This window comes from Diceros bicornis, chromosome 35 (assembly GCF_020826845.1).
Source record: "Diceros bicornis minor isolate mBicDic1 chromosome 35, mDicBic1.mat.cur, whole genome shotgun sequence".
In the NCBI taxonomy this organism is placed as follows: Eukaryota; Metazoa; Chordata; class Mammalia; order Perissodactyla; family Rhinocerotidae; genus Diceros; species Diceros bicornis.
In genome coordinates, this window is record NC_080774.1 from 16203133 (window position 1) to 16222498 (window position 19366).

The following is a 19366-nucleotide window of genomic DNA, read 5'->3' on the forward strand; positions in this document are numbered from 1 at the left end:
ATTTTCCAAAAGGAAACATCCAGTCCCAAGGACCTGTAGATCTCAGAAGTTTCCTTTCTATTAGGCATAATGGTGGCTGTAGATCCAATCCTGCCCCTATATGGATTTTATAGCAAGAAAGTGAAGTGGTTCAATGCCTCAATGTGGGCTTTCTATAGGCAGCAAAATTTCACTAACTGCAGCTACTGTGCTGCAAGCAGAAGATGATCTTTGTTAGTTGCAGGAAGATCCCGTATTTGGATGGATTGGTGAATGATTGGGTGAATGGACAGATGACAGATTTTAGGATGTCATTATGAATTGCATGTGAGTCTCTGCTTTATTTGGAAAAAAAAGACCTTCCCAATTTCATCATGTGGCAATTCAAACACATTATCAGTTCCCAGCATCCTCATTAATTCTACTGCTATTAGGACAGTCTATTTCAATTGACAAGATGATCGGGTCCAAAACGGAGTAGAAACTGAGCCTTCAGTAATGAAAGTGCTAATTACCCTTCTCGGAGAGATGCACACCTCTATATAGGCGAAGCAAGACTTGTTTTATATATAAAGATTCGCAAGTCTTTATCCAAACCTTTGGGACCAGCTGTGTTTCAGAATTCTGATTTTTTTTCTTTTTTGGCATTTTAGAAAGGCAATATGGGGCATATACCATATAGAACATCACACTCCCAGAGGGGACTGGGGCAGCACCCTATGATCAAACATTGTATTTCTACAGAAACAAAACGAATGGATATTTACACAAAGTGCATAATCAAGGTAAATAATGGTCATAAATAGCCTTCCATCAGCTCAGGCCATGTTTTGCTGCCAAATAAGTTATCAAAATTTTTTTGGTTTTCAAGACCTTTTGTATTTTGGAATTGGATGAGGGGTTGTGAACTGTGTTGGTGTTATTCTAATTGGAGACTAACTTTCCAAGGACTCACTAGAAATGAGTGGACCTCATACCAAGAAGCACAAGACAATTGTGGGGAAACACTACAAGCCTTAGTGCCGCCTCTCTCTAATACCACTCACCCCAACCCTGTCGCCATCTTCCCTAGTCCCAGTGGGAAAGACAAAGCAGACCCCTGGCCAAAGAGGAGAGTAAAGAATTATTGATTACCTTCCAGGCAGGCTACAACACACACCCATGGGGTAAAGGTGGGAGGAATTGTTCCAAAGCCTTGAGTCTCCATAGTCGTGTGCTCTCCCCTGGAGCTACATGAGCAGCACAATCATCTATGTCTTATTGCCTCGGGCTGCCCCAGAGAGACACCATTGGACCCACTCTTAACTGAGGAGTCCAGGCAGGTGTAATCCTGACTTTCATTAAGAGAGTCCAGACACTCAAGGGCTGAGCTGCCCAGGCGCAAAGAACCCACCCCTCATTCAGAAAAACATATGTGGCTTAAAGGCAACCACACTTTGACGTTTCGAATATGACATAGGCACCAAAATCTAACGACTGTGTTGTAGTGAAAACAGATGGCATTCCAGTGCTTTCTATGTCAAGCACTGCTCTCGATATGTTACCTCATTTGAGCCTCATTCTGACTTACAGGTGAGGAAATTGAGGCACAGAGAATTTAAGTAACTTGCTCAAAGTTGCACAGCCAGTACAAGCTAAATCAGGATTTGAACCCAGGTAGCCCAGCTTGAAAGCATGTGCCCTTAACCAGTAAATGATTATTTCTTCTGTTTCTAGCTAAAGCCCAAAAGCCTTCAATTAATTTAGGGAACAATCTGGTGTCAAAAAAAAAATTAACTCAACGAAGTAATATTTGCCAGGGGACCCCAGGACACAAAAGGGACCCCCAACTTAACCAAGATAATATGATATACAAATATACAATTTTGTTTTTAAAAAACAACAAAAAGGCCATTCTACACTTATTGCTTTTGCAACTAAATTTTTGTTATTTAACTTACTATATGGGGAGCACCTCTCCATGTCGAAACCTCTTTTAATGACTGTGGAGTTTAACAACATATTTAATCAATTCCCCGAAGACCTTTAGGTCTTTGCCAGATTGTCACTATTGTGAAAAAAAAAAATGCAGCATCGTTCTGAATAACACATGGAACAGCAATTATCACATTTAAGTTGTTTTCCCCTTGTCACGTGTTCCCCCCAACCCTGGAAAGCCTCATTTTCATCAAACCTGCTTTATTCAGGCACTGCTGGAGATACGGTGGTGAAGAAAACAGACAACATCCCTGATCTCTGGAGCTTCTATCTGGGGAGGTGGGGGAGCCACAGATAATACACATGTAACAATCAAGATACTTTGAGATGGCATTAAGTGTCATCAAGAAATTGATGGGGTGATGTGATAGTGACAGAGTTGGGGGAGTGACTTTTAAATTGGGTCGTCAGGGAAAGACTCACTCAGAAAGTGACGTTTGAGTGAAGTCTCTGATTTTGCCTGCTCTCCTCTCTGCCCTGATATAATTGCATCATTTCTCCACTCCTGTAATCAAGCGGACATCCCTGCAGGAGTGGGAGAATGAGGCAGGAGAACCTATGACTCAGGAGGCAGGTCGGGGTGACCTGGCCTGGGAGATCTGAGAGCTTTGATCTCGATCCGCTCCCTGGTGCAAAAGCAGCAGTTACCTCCGTTCTCCATGTCGGTCATGGACACATGGACGCGTCCTAAGCCAGCCAACAGACTTTGAAAATAACTGAGAAGCAGGTGTTTTATCCCAAATGTGGGTTCAGGAAGAGAGCAAAGTATTTGAGAAAATTACCCTGGTAGCCACTGTATAGACATCTTCAAGTGACTGCTAGGAACAAAATGTGCTTGGCAGGTACAGTTTAAAAAGATGCGACAGGGCTCAATGCCCTCTTCTCGTGATTTCTGGAAAATAGGATCCCCCATAAAGCTTCAGCGGGAGGAAAGTACGGTCTGAAAATTATAGCCACTTCTTGCTTACCAATCTGCCCTAGCGCCTCATTCTCCATCATCAGCGTCTCCTTCAAGCCACACTAAGATCTCGGTTGAAAAAGGCACGCTGTTGCTAATAGTTTAACTGTATTCAGTTATCTCTGCAAGGCACCCACCAAGCCCTTAACAAGCCCCATTTCATTTCATCTTCACAGTAATCCTCTGACATAGCTAATATCATTCCCCCACTTTACAGATGAGGACACTGAGGCTCAGAGAGGCTAAATAACTTACACAAGCTCACACATCTAAGAAGCAGCAGGGCAGACAGAGGACTTAGCTGGTCCACCAAATTCTAGGACCCACTGTTCACCACCAAGATACACCACTTTCCTGGTTCTGATGCTCGGCGAGAATTGCCAGAGGTCACACAGACAGTAAATCAGGGGCATCAATTAGATAAGCTAAGTTAAGCTGCTATAATGAACAACCCCAACATCTCAGAGGCTTAACACAACACAAGTTCATTTCTCACTCTCCCTACCTGTCGTCAACATGGGGCTCTGCTCATTAGAGTCACTCAGGGACCCAGACTGATAGGCGCTCCATCTCAACACAAGCTTCCACCATCAGTGCAGCAGAAAAGGGAATCTGACTTGAGGACTGGCCCTTAAAGCATCCCCCAAAGTGCCACATGTCACGTTTGCTCATGTATTTTGGAACAAAGCAAGTCACAGGGCTACTACACCTGACTTCAAGGAGCCAAGAGGACCTGGGACTATTTCGTGAACAGCACTAATGACTATCCTGCCAGGCAGTGGGAAGGAACGCCCACTTGCCAGGCTCTTCTTGGACAAGGTGTGTAGTCAGCCCACTGTGGACGCCAAGCTCAGCTTGTTTCTTTCTTTTCCTCTCTCTATTGATCTTCCTTTTTGGTTTATGTGCTACTGAAAATGAAACATCAGAGAGACTGATTCTGTCTAGCCAGACCCTTTCTTTATCAATGGCTTTGCAAGAACCAGGGGTGCAGGGCCTTTTAAGATCCCTGGGAAGCTTGCTGCGTTTTTAGCTCATTTAGCCTGCTGCCTGAAAGTCGCAATAGATTTCGGGTCATCTTGGAAGTCGATGTTAACGGAAAACCTCCATCTTCCCGATCGGGCCTGAATATTTAAGACTTTGAAAGCTAGGCTGGGACCAGATTTAATTTCAAAAGGAAAAGCGAGGGTTGCTTTTGAACTTCAAGAAGAAGGCTGGAGGCGCAGCGTGGGCTGTGTTAGCAAAGGAGAAAAGCGAAAAGCCCTGTGGTCTTGAAAGAAAGGCTCCAAAGCGAAACGCTAAATCTTCCAGCTGGTGAGTCTTAAATCAGACTTCAAAAGTGCTGCTAGTTTAAATATTGTTTATAGGACTGAAGTATTGCTGTTCCTTCCTCTGGCTGGATTTTAAATATCCCCTAATTTGATTACTCAGTGGAGAGGCAGGCAGAACCAATGCTAAATGAGCTTCACTGTTAATTATTCAGAGGGCTTTTTATTGTGTAATCAAACATAAAGTCTTACAAAAAGCTTGGAGGCACATTCTCAGCCCGCCCTCCCCAGCCCGACTTCTACCACCTTGGTGTCTGTGTGCATTTCTCATGTCGTGGCTGTGAGCTGGGAGATGCTCAGGTGAGGTCCAGCCGGTGAAGAGTGCACACACTCCGCCCCCCATCTGGGCTGGTAAAAGCCTTTGATCCTGTTATTCAGACCCCCATGCCATGAGAAGCCAGTCTTAAGTAAAGTTTATCTTGATCACCTTTTGCCTCCTATATCTGAGCATCGACTCCCGCTACCAGCACTCAGCAGCCCCTGAGAAGTCTAGACCCCTGTCAGTGCCTCTCCCATCAAACTGGTCTCCATCTTTTACCCTCTAGTCCCTGCTCTATGCTAGGTGACAGCCAGCTGAATGACTTAAAGGATCCCAGCCATCTAAAATCCTTTCTACAGAGAAAAATGGGATAAAGAGATGAAATCTTGCCATTTGCGACAACATGGATAGACCTTGAGGGTATCATGCCAAGTGAAATAAGTCACACGGAGAAAGTCAAATACCATACGATTTCACTCATAAGTAGGAGACAAAAACAACAACAACAAACAAGCACACAGATACAGAGATTGGATTGGTGGTTACCAGCGGTGAAGGGGGGAGGGAGGAGGGCAAAAGGGGTGACAGGGCACGTGTGTATGGCGATGGATGGTAATTAGTCTTTGGGTAGTGAACATGATGTAGTCTACACAGAAATAAAAGCATAATGATGCACACCTGAAATTTATATAATGTTATAATCCAATGTTACCTGAATTTAAAAAAAAGAATAAATTAGGTCATTCAACCAAAAAAAATGGTAAATAGGTGATAAATGTGTTAATTAACTGGATGGTGGAAATCCTTTCACAATGTATATGTATATCAAATCATCATTGTGTTGTATACATTAAATATAAAACAATTTTATTTGTCATTTATACCTCAATAAAGCTGAAATAAAAAGAAACAAAACCCTCCCCCCTACAAAAGAAAGAGAGAGAGAGATGGATGGATGGATGGATGGATGGATGGATGGATGGATGGAGAGGAAGATAAACTGGTCAATCAACAGACAGGTAGGTAGATGGATAGATAGATAGATAGATAGATAGATAGATAGATAGATAATAGATAGATGATAGAAAGATAGATAGATAGATAGATAGATAGATAGATAGATAGATAGATGATAGATAGATAGAGGTATTGAGAGAGCACACACTGTCTTCCTGCTTCCTTATCTACAGAGATCTCCCACCCCATAGCCACAAGTCCAAAATCCAAAAGGCTCTGACAACCCAGTTTTTCCATAAATGATTTGGCAGCAAAATCTGACATGAACCAAACTGATTTGGTGACAAAACTTGACTTGAAGCTGTTTACAGTCTTTATTTATCCCACCTAGTATAAATATTCATACATATCATTGCAGAAATATTAATGTGTCTGATTACAGGATGCTGCCCCAAACCCCAGTGGAGGGATTAGGCTAACATACAGTATATGCAATGTATTGTCTTTTCCAAAATGCCAAAATTTTGAGTTTGGTAACACATCTGGTCCCACAGGTTTGAGGTGAGCGATTATGGGCATGTCACCAACGGACCCTGCTAGGGCTTCATTCTCATACCCAGAATGTTCCCAAACCACAAGGGGAGGATCCAGGTTTTGTGGGACCTGAAGTTTATCTAATTGGGGAAAGGGAGTGCTTAAGAAAAAGAATACAAAATTACAGTACAAAATTAGGTACAGGGCCCTGGAGGGACACATGCAAGAAAAGGTCATTAGATTCACTGTAAATATGTGTCACGGTATGTGACTTAAGCCCGCCGAGTTTGTTTTCTCATCTGTAAAATGGGGCGATAATGACTGTATCACAAGGGGTTGAGATGATTCAGTGAGAATGCATGGAAACATCTTGCACATTGCATCGTATAGAACTTTTGCTCAATAAACTCCAAACCAATGATTTTCATTGTCCAACTCACCCCACAAGCTCTCTCCTACACCACCCAGTAATATTCTCTCTGTGTTACTCAGAAGTGTCCCTGACGGTGGGACCCTTAGGCACCAGAGCAGGCTGAGATTCAGAAATGAATACACTTTTCAATTCACCCCCAGGAGTAACCACTGACCCGCCCTGGAGTCAATAAGAAGCCCTGAATCCAAAATGCAAATAGATGCAGAATACATGCAAATATAGTCCACCTCCCTCAGCCCCGACCCAGTAAGCAGTGGTCTCTCCTAACCTCGATTTTCACTCGCAAGACCCGGCTGTGGGGCATTGTCCCTCCCACTTCTTCACAGAGTACAGGAGGGAAAAAAATCATAACCGAGACCAGCCGCCATCCATCCTCTACTTATTGCCTTTCTTAAAAGAACTTGTAATAAACCGAGGCTCTGGAAACAGAAAACTCATTAACCTGTTTCTCACTCAGGGACCCAGGTGGAAGCAAGAACACGATTAAAAAAATCAATAAAGACAAGTCGATGGGACAGAAGTGGGAGCACTTCGTCACGGCACCAAAGGTAACCATCAGCACACCACCCTACCGTTTGGCTGCCAGCCCCAACTTGTGTTGGAGGCGTTTTCTGCCAGTCTTTTCTCTGATGAGATTTTTTTTCTCTACTTGGTTCTCTGAGTGAAGGGAAGTCAGAACCACATGCTACTGGATGGTTTTTGTACATTTTAATTAAAATGATTTTCTGGGGATTATAGGAGAAATGACATTTGGCTGGGCACCACTTCAGGGAGAAGGGAAGGAGTCGCCTAGGAGCTGCTTAACAAGATGTCACCAGAAGGAAATGGACTCACCTCACTCTATATTTTTAATCAATAACAGTCATTTCTTTCTCCCTCTCTTCTTTTTTTTAACTCGGAAAATAAGAAGTGAGTGATTCAACAGAGTTTTCCACAAACTAGGACCTGTGTTTATTAAGAGAACATCAAGAGGTCTATTCTTTTCACTCAAAAATCTGCCAAATGCATGCACTCAACAAACAAGAACCATAATAATAATAATGGCAGGAGATTTAGCTATTTAGGTAGCTAAAAGGAATTGAGAGACCACACAACAAGAGTGTTTGCTGAAGCTGTACCCTTACCCACAAAATGGGTGTAATGCTGGTTCCTGCCTACCTCACAACATTAGTAAAGAACCTCAGGAAACAATATGCAAACTCATTTTGAAAATGTTAAAATGCTGAGCGTTATTGTGGTTATAAATTTTAGAAGCCACTTTTTTTTTCTTTTGTGAGGAAGATTAGGCTTGAGCTAACATCTGTTGCCAATCCTCCTCTTTTTGCTGAGGAAGATTGGCCGTGGGCAACATCTGTGCCAATCTTCCTCTGTTTTGTATATGGGACGTTGCACAACATGGCTTGATTAGTGGTGTGTAGGTTCACGCCTGGGATCTGAACCAGTGAACCCCGGGCCGCCAAAGCAGAGTGCACGAACTTCACCACCACACCAGCAGGCTGACCCCCTAGAAGCCACTTTTTAACATAATTGCAATGGGCCAGGTTCTGTGCTAAGGAAGCTCTTTAGGTGTATTAGCCAGTTCTATCCTCTTAATAACCCCGTGGGGCACTATTCTTATCTCTAGGTGGGAGAGCAGGAAGTTGGAGCTCAGAGAGGCCAAATGATTTGTATGAGGTCACACAGCTGGGTAATGGCAGCGCTAAGAGTTAATCCTGGGTCTGTTTATTAAACACTGGGCTCTTCAAATTGCATGTCCTCCGTGGTGTCATGATTATAATTGCCCCTCATGAAGAGTTTCACGTTTTCTTTCTCTTTCATCGGGATGCTCCTGGATCCGAGAAGTAGAGCTTTTGTTTTTATCACACACAGTTGCTATGGAGATATGATGTGCGTCCGTCTCCAGAGAAAAAGCAGCGAGAGCCACAAACCTTAAAAAAATGTCCTTCAGGAATATTCATGACTAAAATTGGAGGAAAGGAGAGTGAATTGCCACAAAATTGAGTTCCCCAGGGAAGTTTGTGGGTCAAACTCTGGGCTGCAGCGTGGTCCACTCTGAGGGTGAGGGATCACTAAATTAGGAGTCAGGAGACCTAGCTCGGCCACTGTGACCCTGTTCACTGTGTGGGGTTGAACAAGTTCTTTCCTCACTCCTGACCTCAGTTTCTCCACCTGTAAAATGAGGACTCTGAAAGAGAGGCTCTGATCCACTCCCACAGCAACTGATATTCTTCTGTATGTGTAGAGCTTGTCAGTGCCAACGCAGGCAAATCGCATAAATGAAAAAATCAGGCTGGGTGTAAGACAGTAGGGAGTGGTGAGGTCTGTGGCAAATAGGAGTACCCCTGCACAGCTAAAGGGAAGAACGTCTACTCAGCTCTAATTCATTCTGCCGTATGAGGTGGGAGCCCAGGGCTTATCATTTTCAAGAGAGACCAATAACCTAGGTTTTTATATAAAAATCTCCCCAATTTGTAAAATTCTGGCCAGCTAAACATGTCTCCCCATGGGCCACCAGTTTGAAACACTTGCTTCTGAAAAAGTATAAGGAATCATTCAGGGAATTCTTTTCCTTTGTTGCCAAAATCAGTCCCAACTGAGGCGGAACACAGCAGCTGGTTAACACCACTCTCGTATGAAATATAAAAAATAGAGAAGAAGCATTTAGGGATTTAAGTCAATTCAGAGAAAGTCAGTTCAGTAAAGGGCAAGGAAGAGGCTGAAACTGCCTGTCACATCTCCCCCCACATTTTATTTTTCTGCCACTCTCAATTAATCAGAAATGTCAGCCCTTCACTTTAGATTTCCTGGCTGAGGTTGTTAATTGAATCTTAATTAATGGCAACGTTAGGAGCACAAGATGAAATCCTATCGCAAGGAAGATGCACACAGAGCTCTGGATGTGGGAAACTCTCCTGAGATCATTCCAGTCCCTCCTCTGTGTTTTATGGATGAGGAAACTGAGGCAAGACAGTGACTTGTCATGGCCTCCCTGAGGTCCCCTGGCTCTGAGTCCATGCTCATTGCAAGACTCTAGGCTGCCCCCATGACATGATCTGTCCAGCCTTCAATCTTTCCAGACCCTGAAGAGTCTGGTCTCCAGAGTCAGGCGTTCACGCTGTGCCAGATGAAAGAGGAAGAGGCGACTTCTACATCCATTATCCCTGAGCTCTGACGTCATCTCTCTCCAGGGTGGCAGGGAGTAGAGGGGCTTTCTGTCAGTCGGCCAAGCTCTCGACCAGTTGCAATGTCAGGACAAAGGGGACACTGCGTCGAGCTCCTAATTTATCAAAGGAGAGAACACGCCAACTTTTGGCGTTTGCTTTTTCTTTGTCACAGTCATTTTGTAACGCGCATGGCCCCTTGGAGATCTGGGCAAACCCATTCAAAGTCCAGTTCCCCAGTCTGTCACATTCTGAAGAATTCCATCCTTTGTGTGGCATTTCAATGAAGATTTTGCGGGGGAGGGGGCGGTCATGGGGAGAGACCACATCTTAAGCCCCACAGCCTTCCCCATCTCTCTTCCTTCCTCTTTCTCCACCTTCTTCTTCCCCTGCGCAACCAGGAAATCTTTCCCCTCTTCTAGGGCAGGGAAGTTCCGCCCACACTCAGGGCCCCATGAAGTAGGCAATCAAAAGTTGTTTCTGATCACATCCAGTGGATTCCCTGATATGAATCCTGCTGGATACAATTCTCTCCACCCTGTTAGATATTTATCAAATGTTGGGTGATCTTCAGTGCCGCCTCTTTTCCCTCTCTTCTTCCCTAGCGTATCAAACACTATGAGTTTCATGGAAAGAAGACCTCAGTCTGCACTGGAAAAGCTTTCATTTTAAATGTTCTCAGATAAAATTGCTTCTATTAATTGTGCATAAACTATAGCCCAGGCCCATATTGAGCTCTTACTCTAGAGCAGCTGAGGGCCTACTCTTCCCCACTGTAAACCTGGAATTATAAAAGTCATAAAGAACCATCAGCATGGGATCAAGGGCATTTTCAATGCCACTGAAAAGGCATTGCTTAAAGTATTTTTAAGCAAGGCGTAAGAATTAGCGTTGGGGTTAGCCTGACCTGGATTTGATTCCTGGCTCTGCCAATTGCTAGATGTGTGATCTTGGACAAGTTATGAAGCCTCTCTAAGACTTGGATCATGAGTTAAATGAGGACATGACCCTGCACAGTACATTCTGAAGTGACACCAATCATGTAAGACAGTGCACACACACACACACACACTCACACGCACACACACACAACCCATCCACTCTGACTCCTTTCCTTCCAAAAATCCACATTCCCCTCACAGAATTTTCACTACCAACCCCTTAATTACCTTCTAGGGCTTGTCATCTAGACCTTCCCACCCACCACAACCGTGGCTCCTCCCCCCCAAGAGTGCCATCCATCAGACAAATCTGCTTACCCCTACTCTACCTCCTAAATTTCAGGCCTAGAATTTTCTCCATCTTATAGTCTTCACAAAACCCCCAGTGAACATGAATCTTCATTCTCTGAGGCCCAGGTGTCAATCTGGGGAACAAGAAGTTGACACATGCAATTTGAGGTCAAAACAAAGACGTAGCTAAAGAAATTAGACCCAGCCTCCCACAGTTTAAAAATCAACTCTGAAGATTATTACAAAAGAAAAGTCAAAAACTGTTCTGGTCCATGGCAACATCATTGGAATGTGCATTTGGCTGCCTGGGGTGACTACTTGGGCAACTGTGACACTCAATGAAGAAAATAAGTCCCATCATGTTTGCTTCAAATAATACACATTTTTAAATTATCTCAATTTGTGACAGAAGGTCACTCCAGATTCAGAATGTCTCATGGTGTTTGGAAAGAGCCAAAGGAATTCACACTTGGAACCTAGTTTTCACTTTTTTCTTTCCTATTTTCCTTCCTTCCTTCCCTCCTCCCTTCCTTCCTTCCTTCTTCTCCCTCTCTTCCTCCCTCCCTCCCTTCTTTCCACCCTTCTTCCTCCTCCTCTCCTTCCTTTCTTTTCTTCCTTCTTTCTGAAATCCCTCTCTTCTCTCTTTCCTTCAGACCAAGAAATTCAAAATTCCCGCACTACGTGTCACTGCCCGCAAAACAAGCCGACGAGGCTCTGCACTCAGCCTGTCTCGGGCCAGTGGGGGGTCATCCCCCCAGAGCAGCATGATGTCCGTGATCCCCGGCTCAGATGAGCCCCAGAGTGTGATCACCCAGGCGACCGGCAGCAAGGACATTGAGGACAATGAATCATCTTCAACCAAGCCAGATGAGGAACCTCTCCATATCAGTGAGTCCTACCTGAGATCTGACCAATCTTCCCTGATTCTTTGCCTTGAAACCAGACATCAAGAACCCCTCCTGCTCCACCTCCACCTCCACTCAATTAAAGGAGACAGAGGGGTCCCCTAGCCCTGTTCAATTTCCTTGGACTCCTTTGCTTTCCCCCAGGGGAGATCAGAAATATACTCTATAACTTGGGTTACCCTGAGCCATATCTCCTCTCCCACCTCCAGCCCCAGGCAACCACAAATCTTCTTTCTGTCTCTAGGAATTTGCCTTCTCTGAACATTTTATATATGGAAGTTGTGTCACTCTGTGACCCTCACTCTGGAACAAGCCTTTTCAGTAGTTCACAATTTGGGGGACACAGGTTCTTTAGAAAATCTGTTGAGGGGCTAGCCCCATGGCTTAGTGGTTAAGTTTGGTGCACTCTTCTTTGGCAGCCCAGGTTCCATTCCTGGGCACAGACCTACACCACTCATCAGTGGCCATGCTGTGGCAGCGACCCATATACAAAATAGAGGAAGACTCACACAGATGTTAGCTCAGGGAAAATCCTCAGCAAAAAAAAAAGAAAATCTGTTGAAAGCTATGGGTCCTCCCTGCAGAAAAAAAAAATTCAAACATACACATATACACAGATTTCATACTTTTTTAGGGGGAACCTGTGGGCCTCCATCAGATAGAATTGTGACTAGATTCCATAAGTCATGTACAAAATTCATTCTTAGAACTCTCTGGCTTGAACTTGTATAGTAAAAGGAGATAGGAAAAGAAAGGATTTATACAGAAAGATGGAGAAGGCAGAAGGAAGAAAGAGAAAGGGGCTTGAAAGAGGCTGGCCCACTGGAAAATTATTGACTCGGGTGCATGGGACACCTTCCTGCCATATCCCCACCCCCATCTGCTGTGTCCCCTCAGGGCACCCAAGCTGAGGCCTGCCTGCTCAGCCAGTGTCCTTTCATACTGTCTAGAATGCCTGTAGCAACCAAGGGTGGGCTGGGCTGGGCTGAGCTGACAAGGATTGGGTGTAGTGTAGGTTCAGGGAGGTTAAACAAGAGGTCAAGGTAGACCAGAAAGCCTGATTGGGGCCCTGATGGTCAAAGCTAGAAATGGCAAGGGTACAAAAGTCCAGTAGGTGGTCAGAACTCAGAGGAATGGCTCCCAATGAGAAAAGTTCCCACCATCCTCCTGGTCAACAGGGGACCAAGAAAGTCTCCAAGCCCTGAAAGGCTATTTGCTGAACAGAAGTATTATCTGAGATGGAGAGGAACTAAGATAAACCATCAGCAGATGTATGACTCTTATGGATTTCTTGAACCTTCTTTCATTTAACACATATCTATTGAGCAGCTACCATGTGCCTGGAACTGAGAGTGATGGTACCTGCCCTCCCCAAGCTTATATTTTAGAAGGAAGAAGCAGACAATAAATGAGAAAACCGTGAAAAGCAAGGCAATTGCAGATAACACATGATCAGAAGATAACAAAACACGATGTTGGGCTAGAGAGAGACTCATTTAGCCAGAGTGGTCAAGGGATGCCTCTCTCAACTCTGACTTTTGAGCTGAGACCTGAAGATACGAAGCCAGGGAGGGAGGCAGGGGTCAGAGCATCTATGGCCTTTGTAGGGCAAGGTAAGGGCCTCAGAATTATTCCAAATGCAATGGGAAGTCTCTGGAAGGTTTTCAGTGCAAGAGTAACAGGACCTGCTTTTCTTTTCAAAGGTGTCTGTGTGGTTATTAATGGTATATCCATGCTGTGTGTCTTTTAACTCTAAGAGCCTTGTCTTAGATAACAAGAGCAGAGATGTGTCCCCAGCTTCAAGAACCGCCTCAGTCCCAGGACTTGCATAAGGTCCTCCCAGTGGCAACTGAGTGCTGAAGGAAGGAGGGAGCAGGGGGGAAGGAGACTTTGTGGTGAGGGGAGGGGTGCATGGTGCCATCTCTCCAGGCATCAGAGACACGGCAGACCCTCCCCCAACAGCCACCTCCCTCCCAATCTAACCAGCTGCCTGCTCCAATCCATGCTATTTCCTAAAGCTCTTTTCAACCCTACCCTCTTCATTCCTGTTGCTTTTGCCTTAGTTTAGAGATAGAAAACTGTGGCACACAAGCCAGTTTCTGCCGCTTATGTTTTGCTTAGCACACAAGTCTTTGTTAAAAAGAAAAGAAAAAGTAGGAGTGACTTCTTAGGATTGAGAGATTTTACAAAAAAATTCTGATTTTAAAAAACAATCACTCTATACTACTCAGCCATAAGAAACGATGAAATCCAGCCATTTGTGACAACATGGATGGACATTGAGGGTATAATGCAAAGTGAAATAAGTCAGAGGGAGAAGGTCAAATACCCTATGATTTCCTTCATTAAGTAGTAGATAATAACAACAATAAACAAACACATAGGGACAGAGATTGGATTGGTGGTTACCAGAGGGGAAGCGGGGAGGGAGGAGGGCCAAAGGGATAATTCGGTACATGTGTGGGGTGATGGGTTGTAATTAGTATTTTGGTGGTGAACATGATGTAATCTATGCAGAAATAGAAGTATAATGATGTACACCTGAAATTTTTACAATGTTATAAACCAATGTTACTGCAATAAACAAAAAATTTTTTAAAAAAACAATCACTCTTTGTGGCAACAGTGGGCCTGCAAGCCTGCATGATATCATTCAACAGGAGCTCTTAGGTAGGGCATGCGCTCTCTAGTTTTCCACAATCCCCACCACTCCCTATTACCCCCAATCATTTCATTGCTCCCAATTGGCCACGTGTGTGGCCATTTATCATCTCGTTTGCTCCATTGTTTCCCTTAGCATGATGATACTGATAATGCAATAGTTAACACTTGAGGACTTTTGTGTGTCAGGCACTATTCTAGCTTCTAGCGTATATGTATATAAATTCATTTAATCCTCACAACAACTTTTAATGCCTATTTTGCAAACGAGAAAATTGGGGCACAGAGACGTTAAATTATTTTCCCAAAGTCACAAACCTAGTAAGTGATGGAGCCAGAATTTGAACCCAGGCAATCTGGCCCTCAAGTCACACTTAATCTCTATGCTTTACCCACGTCTCTAAACAGGGGGAAATGGAAGACCAAGACAGCAGATTGAGTTTTCTTACACCAGCCCGTGTCACTCATTTTTGGTATCTGACCCCTGTAGGTACCTGAGTTTGGGACCCCTGGTCCAGATTCTCATCACCTCTCACCTCAGTGACAGCGACAGCCTCCTAAATAGTCTCCCGCTTCTTGTCTTGCCCTCAGATTCCTCTCCATGTTGAGCCAGAGGCAACTTTCTAAATTAAAAATCTCATATAGTGCCCCCCAGCTTAACATCTTTCAGTGAGTCCTCGTTGCCTCTAAGATATGACATCTGACCGTGTCCTAGGCTGCCTATAATAGGCTCAGCTCTTGCCGCTTCACACCTTATACCAGTTACTCCAACTGCACCAAAATACTTCCCTCTTCTTAAACAATGCACATTCTTTCACGCCCTCCTCTGTCTGCAATGCCCTTTCATCTCTGCCCCCTCAGTCCGGTGAACTCCTACTCAACCTTGAAGAGCCAGCTCAAATGTTCCCTCCACTGCGAAGTCTTCCCTGACCTGGGTTCCCTCCTCTCCATTCTCTTACTTTGTATTTGCTTTTACTGAATACTTAATTTTAATTTACAACTGCATCTCACTGTATCAGGTAGGAATGTCTTTTGTCTGGGTAAGAGATCTGAAAAACAGTGACTTAAAAAAGATAAAAGTTTATTTTTCTCACAGATTAAAGAAGACCAGTCCATGGCTCGTAGGGTGGCTCCAGAGATCATCAGGGATCCTACTTCCTTTTTGTCTTTCTTCTCGCATGCTCAAGATCACTTCATGATCCAAAATGGCTGCTGGAATGCCAGTCATTACAACCACATTCTAGTTTGGAAGCAGAAGGAAGCAGGTGAAGCACAGAAGTGCCCACTCCCAGCTGAGTTTAAGCAGCCTCCTCAGAAGCTCCATACAACAGTTCTACTAAAATCTCATTGCCCAGAACTTAGTCACAGAGCCATGCCTAGCCGTGAAGAATATCGGGAAATTGGGCTAGTCAGTGCTTCTCCTCACACCCAAAAAAGTGTACACACACACACCCAAACGCACACTTTTCTATCACTATGAAAGAAAGTGGAAAGGAATGCAAACTCCCTGCAGGCGTGGAAAAATAATGTCTTATTCACCTTCAGCCTGACACTTAGAAGATGCACAACAATGACTAGGAGACCTACATCCTGGAGAGAAAGTCCTTCTACTTCCGCCTCTCCACCCATTTTCCCCATTTGTACCTTAACCTCCATCCCATTTGTCACAGCCTTGACAAAAGTAGATTAATGTCCCAGACTTTCATTGCTTTCTAAAACCTCCTCAAGTTGATTCTGAATTCGTGAATCTTGTTCTGAGAGACACACCATTTGACTAACATCTGATTTCCAGGGCTGGCTGCCCAATGAAGTCTTTGTGGATGAAAATCAGTGGGGACAGCACATTGTGGCCTCTCCGTGGACTGACTCCTCCCCAATCAATGGTAGGGGGATTCTCAAGAAACCAAAGCCTAGGCCGTTCTTTCTGCCGATCTTGAAGCTCCCAGTCTTGGAACTGGTAGAGGAGAAATTCACTTAACTAGCAACTCAAAAGGATGGGTCCTATGCCATCAAATGTTCCTCCCTCAAACCAACCCCATACAGCAAAGAAGCCCCCTCTGTTTTCCCCCAAAAGAGGACGAAATGGGTTCAGTCACTCAAGAGTGAGATGCTTAGACAGGCTAGGGATGGAAGATGGAGGAAGGAAGTCAGAATTTTTTCTCTGAGGATATGAGTTGGTGTTTTAAAAGACAGGACGCTATTGTCTCTGAGCAAGGAGTAATGGCATCCCCATAACCTATCCCCACAACCCTGGGAACTGAGAACTGAGCAGGCTCCTCTGAGTGGGGGCATCCATCACAGGACTGTCTTCCTCAGAGAAACTCTATTTTGTGGCATCTGCACCCTTTCCAAACAAGTCTCTTCTTCCAAGTAGCCTTGAGGAGTAGATACGGGCCTCACAGTCCCAAGGCTTTGTCCTATTTCACACATATCCAACCTTAGCTACATGATGGATGGAGGTTGATACTGGTGGGCACCGTTCCTGCCCAGAGGCATTATTGGCAAGCAGAAAAAAAATCGTGGGGTATTAAGTGAAGTGTGGAGCTTTATACACGATTCTCTGGGAGAGCTGCCCAATGTGCCAGGTCACTGGGGTCATTTACTGGTATCCACACACCCCTAAGCTGGTGGGGGGATTGGGTGGAGAAAAGTCAAATGTTTCTACTTGGTTCCTGGAGAAGGGAAGAAAGTGGAGTTCCCTCTTCTCCCTCACAGCTCCCTCACTAATAGGCTTCTAGAAACACCCCGAGGATTCTGGGACGTGTAGCAGCAGGTGAGGTGAGCATGACAAGACAAAAATGAAGGTCAGATTCAGGTCAAATGGAATCATGCCCACAAATTACTAGAAGGATAAACTACTTGAAAATGAGGTAGGTGGCGTGGAAAATGGCTAAATGGTGATGTTTATCACAGCCTACATGGTTCCAAGGTCACTAAGGGGAGCATGCTTTCCCTAGCACCCAATGACTGCCTTCATAAGCAAGGCCAGACACCAATGGCCTTGGGAACCACTGGTCTTCACCCTTCCTAGTATCGCTTTTGAGACCTGAGCTTGAGCTGGCTACAAGCACGTTGTAAATGTGAAAGGTCTCTCCACTGGCATTGTCTTCCTTTGTAGATATCTCAAATCTGGCTGATAGTCTCCCAAATCCTTCCCTCTCTGTTCGCCTTAATAATTTACTTATTTATTCAGCAAATATTGACTGACATTTCTATATGACAAGTAGAGTGCCAGGTAATTGCAAAACTACATCCACCTAAAACACTCAGGACTTCCACTCTCCCACTCTTCTTGAAGCGCATAGCCTCCTCCATCCATATTTCATTTTCCAACTTCTGCGAGTATCAGTGTGTGTTTCCTAAGGCCACCGTCATTCAGGGCCACAAATTGAGTGGCCTGAAACAACAGGAATGTATTGTCTTACTGCTCTAGGGGCTAGAATCCAAAGTCAAAGTGTCAGCAGGGCCGTGCTTCCTCTAACACCTGTAGGGGAGAATCCTTCCTTGCTTATCCCAGCCTTTGGTAGTTGTCGGCAATCCCTGGCACTTCGGCTTGGAGCTGCGTCATCAGTCCAATCTCTGCCTGTGTCACACAGGACCGTCTTCTCCCTGTGTGTCTCTTTCCTCTTCTTATAAGGACACCAGTCATGCTGGATTAAGGGCCCACCGTACTCCAGTATGACCTCACCTTAATTAATTATGTCTGCAATGACCCTGTTTCCCAATAAGAATGTGAACAATTCACATTCTGAGGTACTGGGGATTAGGACTTCAGCATATCTCTTGGGAGGACACAATTCAACCCACAAGAGTCAGGAATAAAGACATATTTCTCCACTATGTAAAAAGCAACAATACTAAGTGTGAACTCATGCAGTGAGGAGTGGTGGAGCCATGGGGAGCTGGCGAGTGTACTCCTGTCTGAAGACCATAGTCAGCAGGCAGCAGGAATGGGCTCCATCTCAAATTCTTTTCCAGGGAACCTGGAGGTCTGGATTTTTGTGTGAAACCTTCCAGTTTTCAACGGTTGGCATCTACACCAAATCAAATAAAACATATTTGTGAGCTAGATCCAGCCTGTGGATCCCCAGTTTGGAATTTCAGGTCTACGGGATCAGAGAGGGTGCCCTGAAGAAGACGATTTTTTCTTAGAATTGGAAACAGTTCTATCTGGCTACAGTAGAGTTTAAGATTGGGGAGGAAAGCGAGATAAGACAGGAGAGAAAAAGAGCAGCCAGATCCTACAAGGCCCCATAGGCCATGTGGAGGAATTGTGGTGGTGTCCAAAAGGAAAACGGTGAGTCATTGGTTTTAAGCAGGGAGGAACCTGGTCAGATTTACAACCTGACAAACATTGCATACTACCTCCTCTAGACCCCGATCTAAGCCCTCTCCAGCTTCCCAACACTCAGAAGCAGAGGTGACATCAGCCTGGGGCTGGGCCCTGCCCTGCACAACCCTGTCTCGAGAGAACCCTCCAGACAATGACCTCTCATGTTCCCATTAGATCTGCAGAAGCTCCTGGAGATGGTTCGGGAAGATGCCCGGAGAACAATCACAATAGAAAATGAGATGCAAAAAAAAGTGCCCAGGTATGTTCACCTGACTCCTGGGGCAAATAAAGGATGTCAGAATAGTAGCAATAACACTAACAACAGCAGGTCCCAGTTATTGAGCACTTTCTCTGTGCCAAGCACGGAGCTATGTACTCTGTTCATGTGTATTACCTCCTTGGATTCTTACAACAACCCTACAAGGTAGGTACTATTATCTTTATTTTACACATAAGGAAACGAGGCCCAGAAAGGTTGACTTGTTCAAGGTCGCCCGGCTAATGAATGGTAAGACTGTGACTCAAATGCAGATCTTTCTAATTCCAGAAACCATCCTCTTAACCATTCTGCTACAGTGATCCCGGGAATCCTAAGGTTATTTGTTCATTCTTTTAGAGAATATTTATGAATATGTATGGACTGTGTACTAAT

General features: G+C 44.6%; 1 protein-coding gene across 1 annotated transcript in view; it reads left to right on the forward strand.

Moving 5' to 3' along the window:
- Positions 1-19366, forward strand: part of CCDC60 (coiled-coil domain containing 60) — a 157640-nt gene that overhangs the window by 126144 nt on the left and 12130 nt on the right. The window contains exons 6-8 of the mRNA XM_058531090.1: positions 6880-6970; positions 11469-11703; positions 18889-18973. Coding sequence (XP_058387073.1) covers positions 6880-6970; positions 11469-11703; positions 18889-18973 — 411 coding nt within the window. The remainder of the gene's footprint in view (positions 1-6879; positions 6971-11468; positions 11704-18888; positions 18974-19366) is intronic.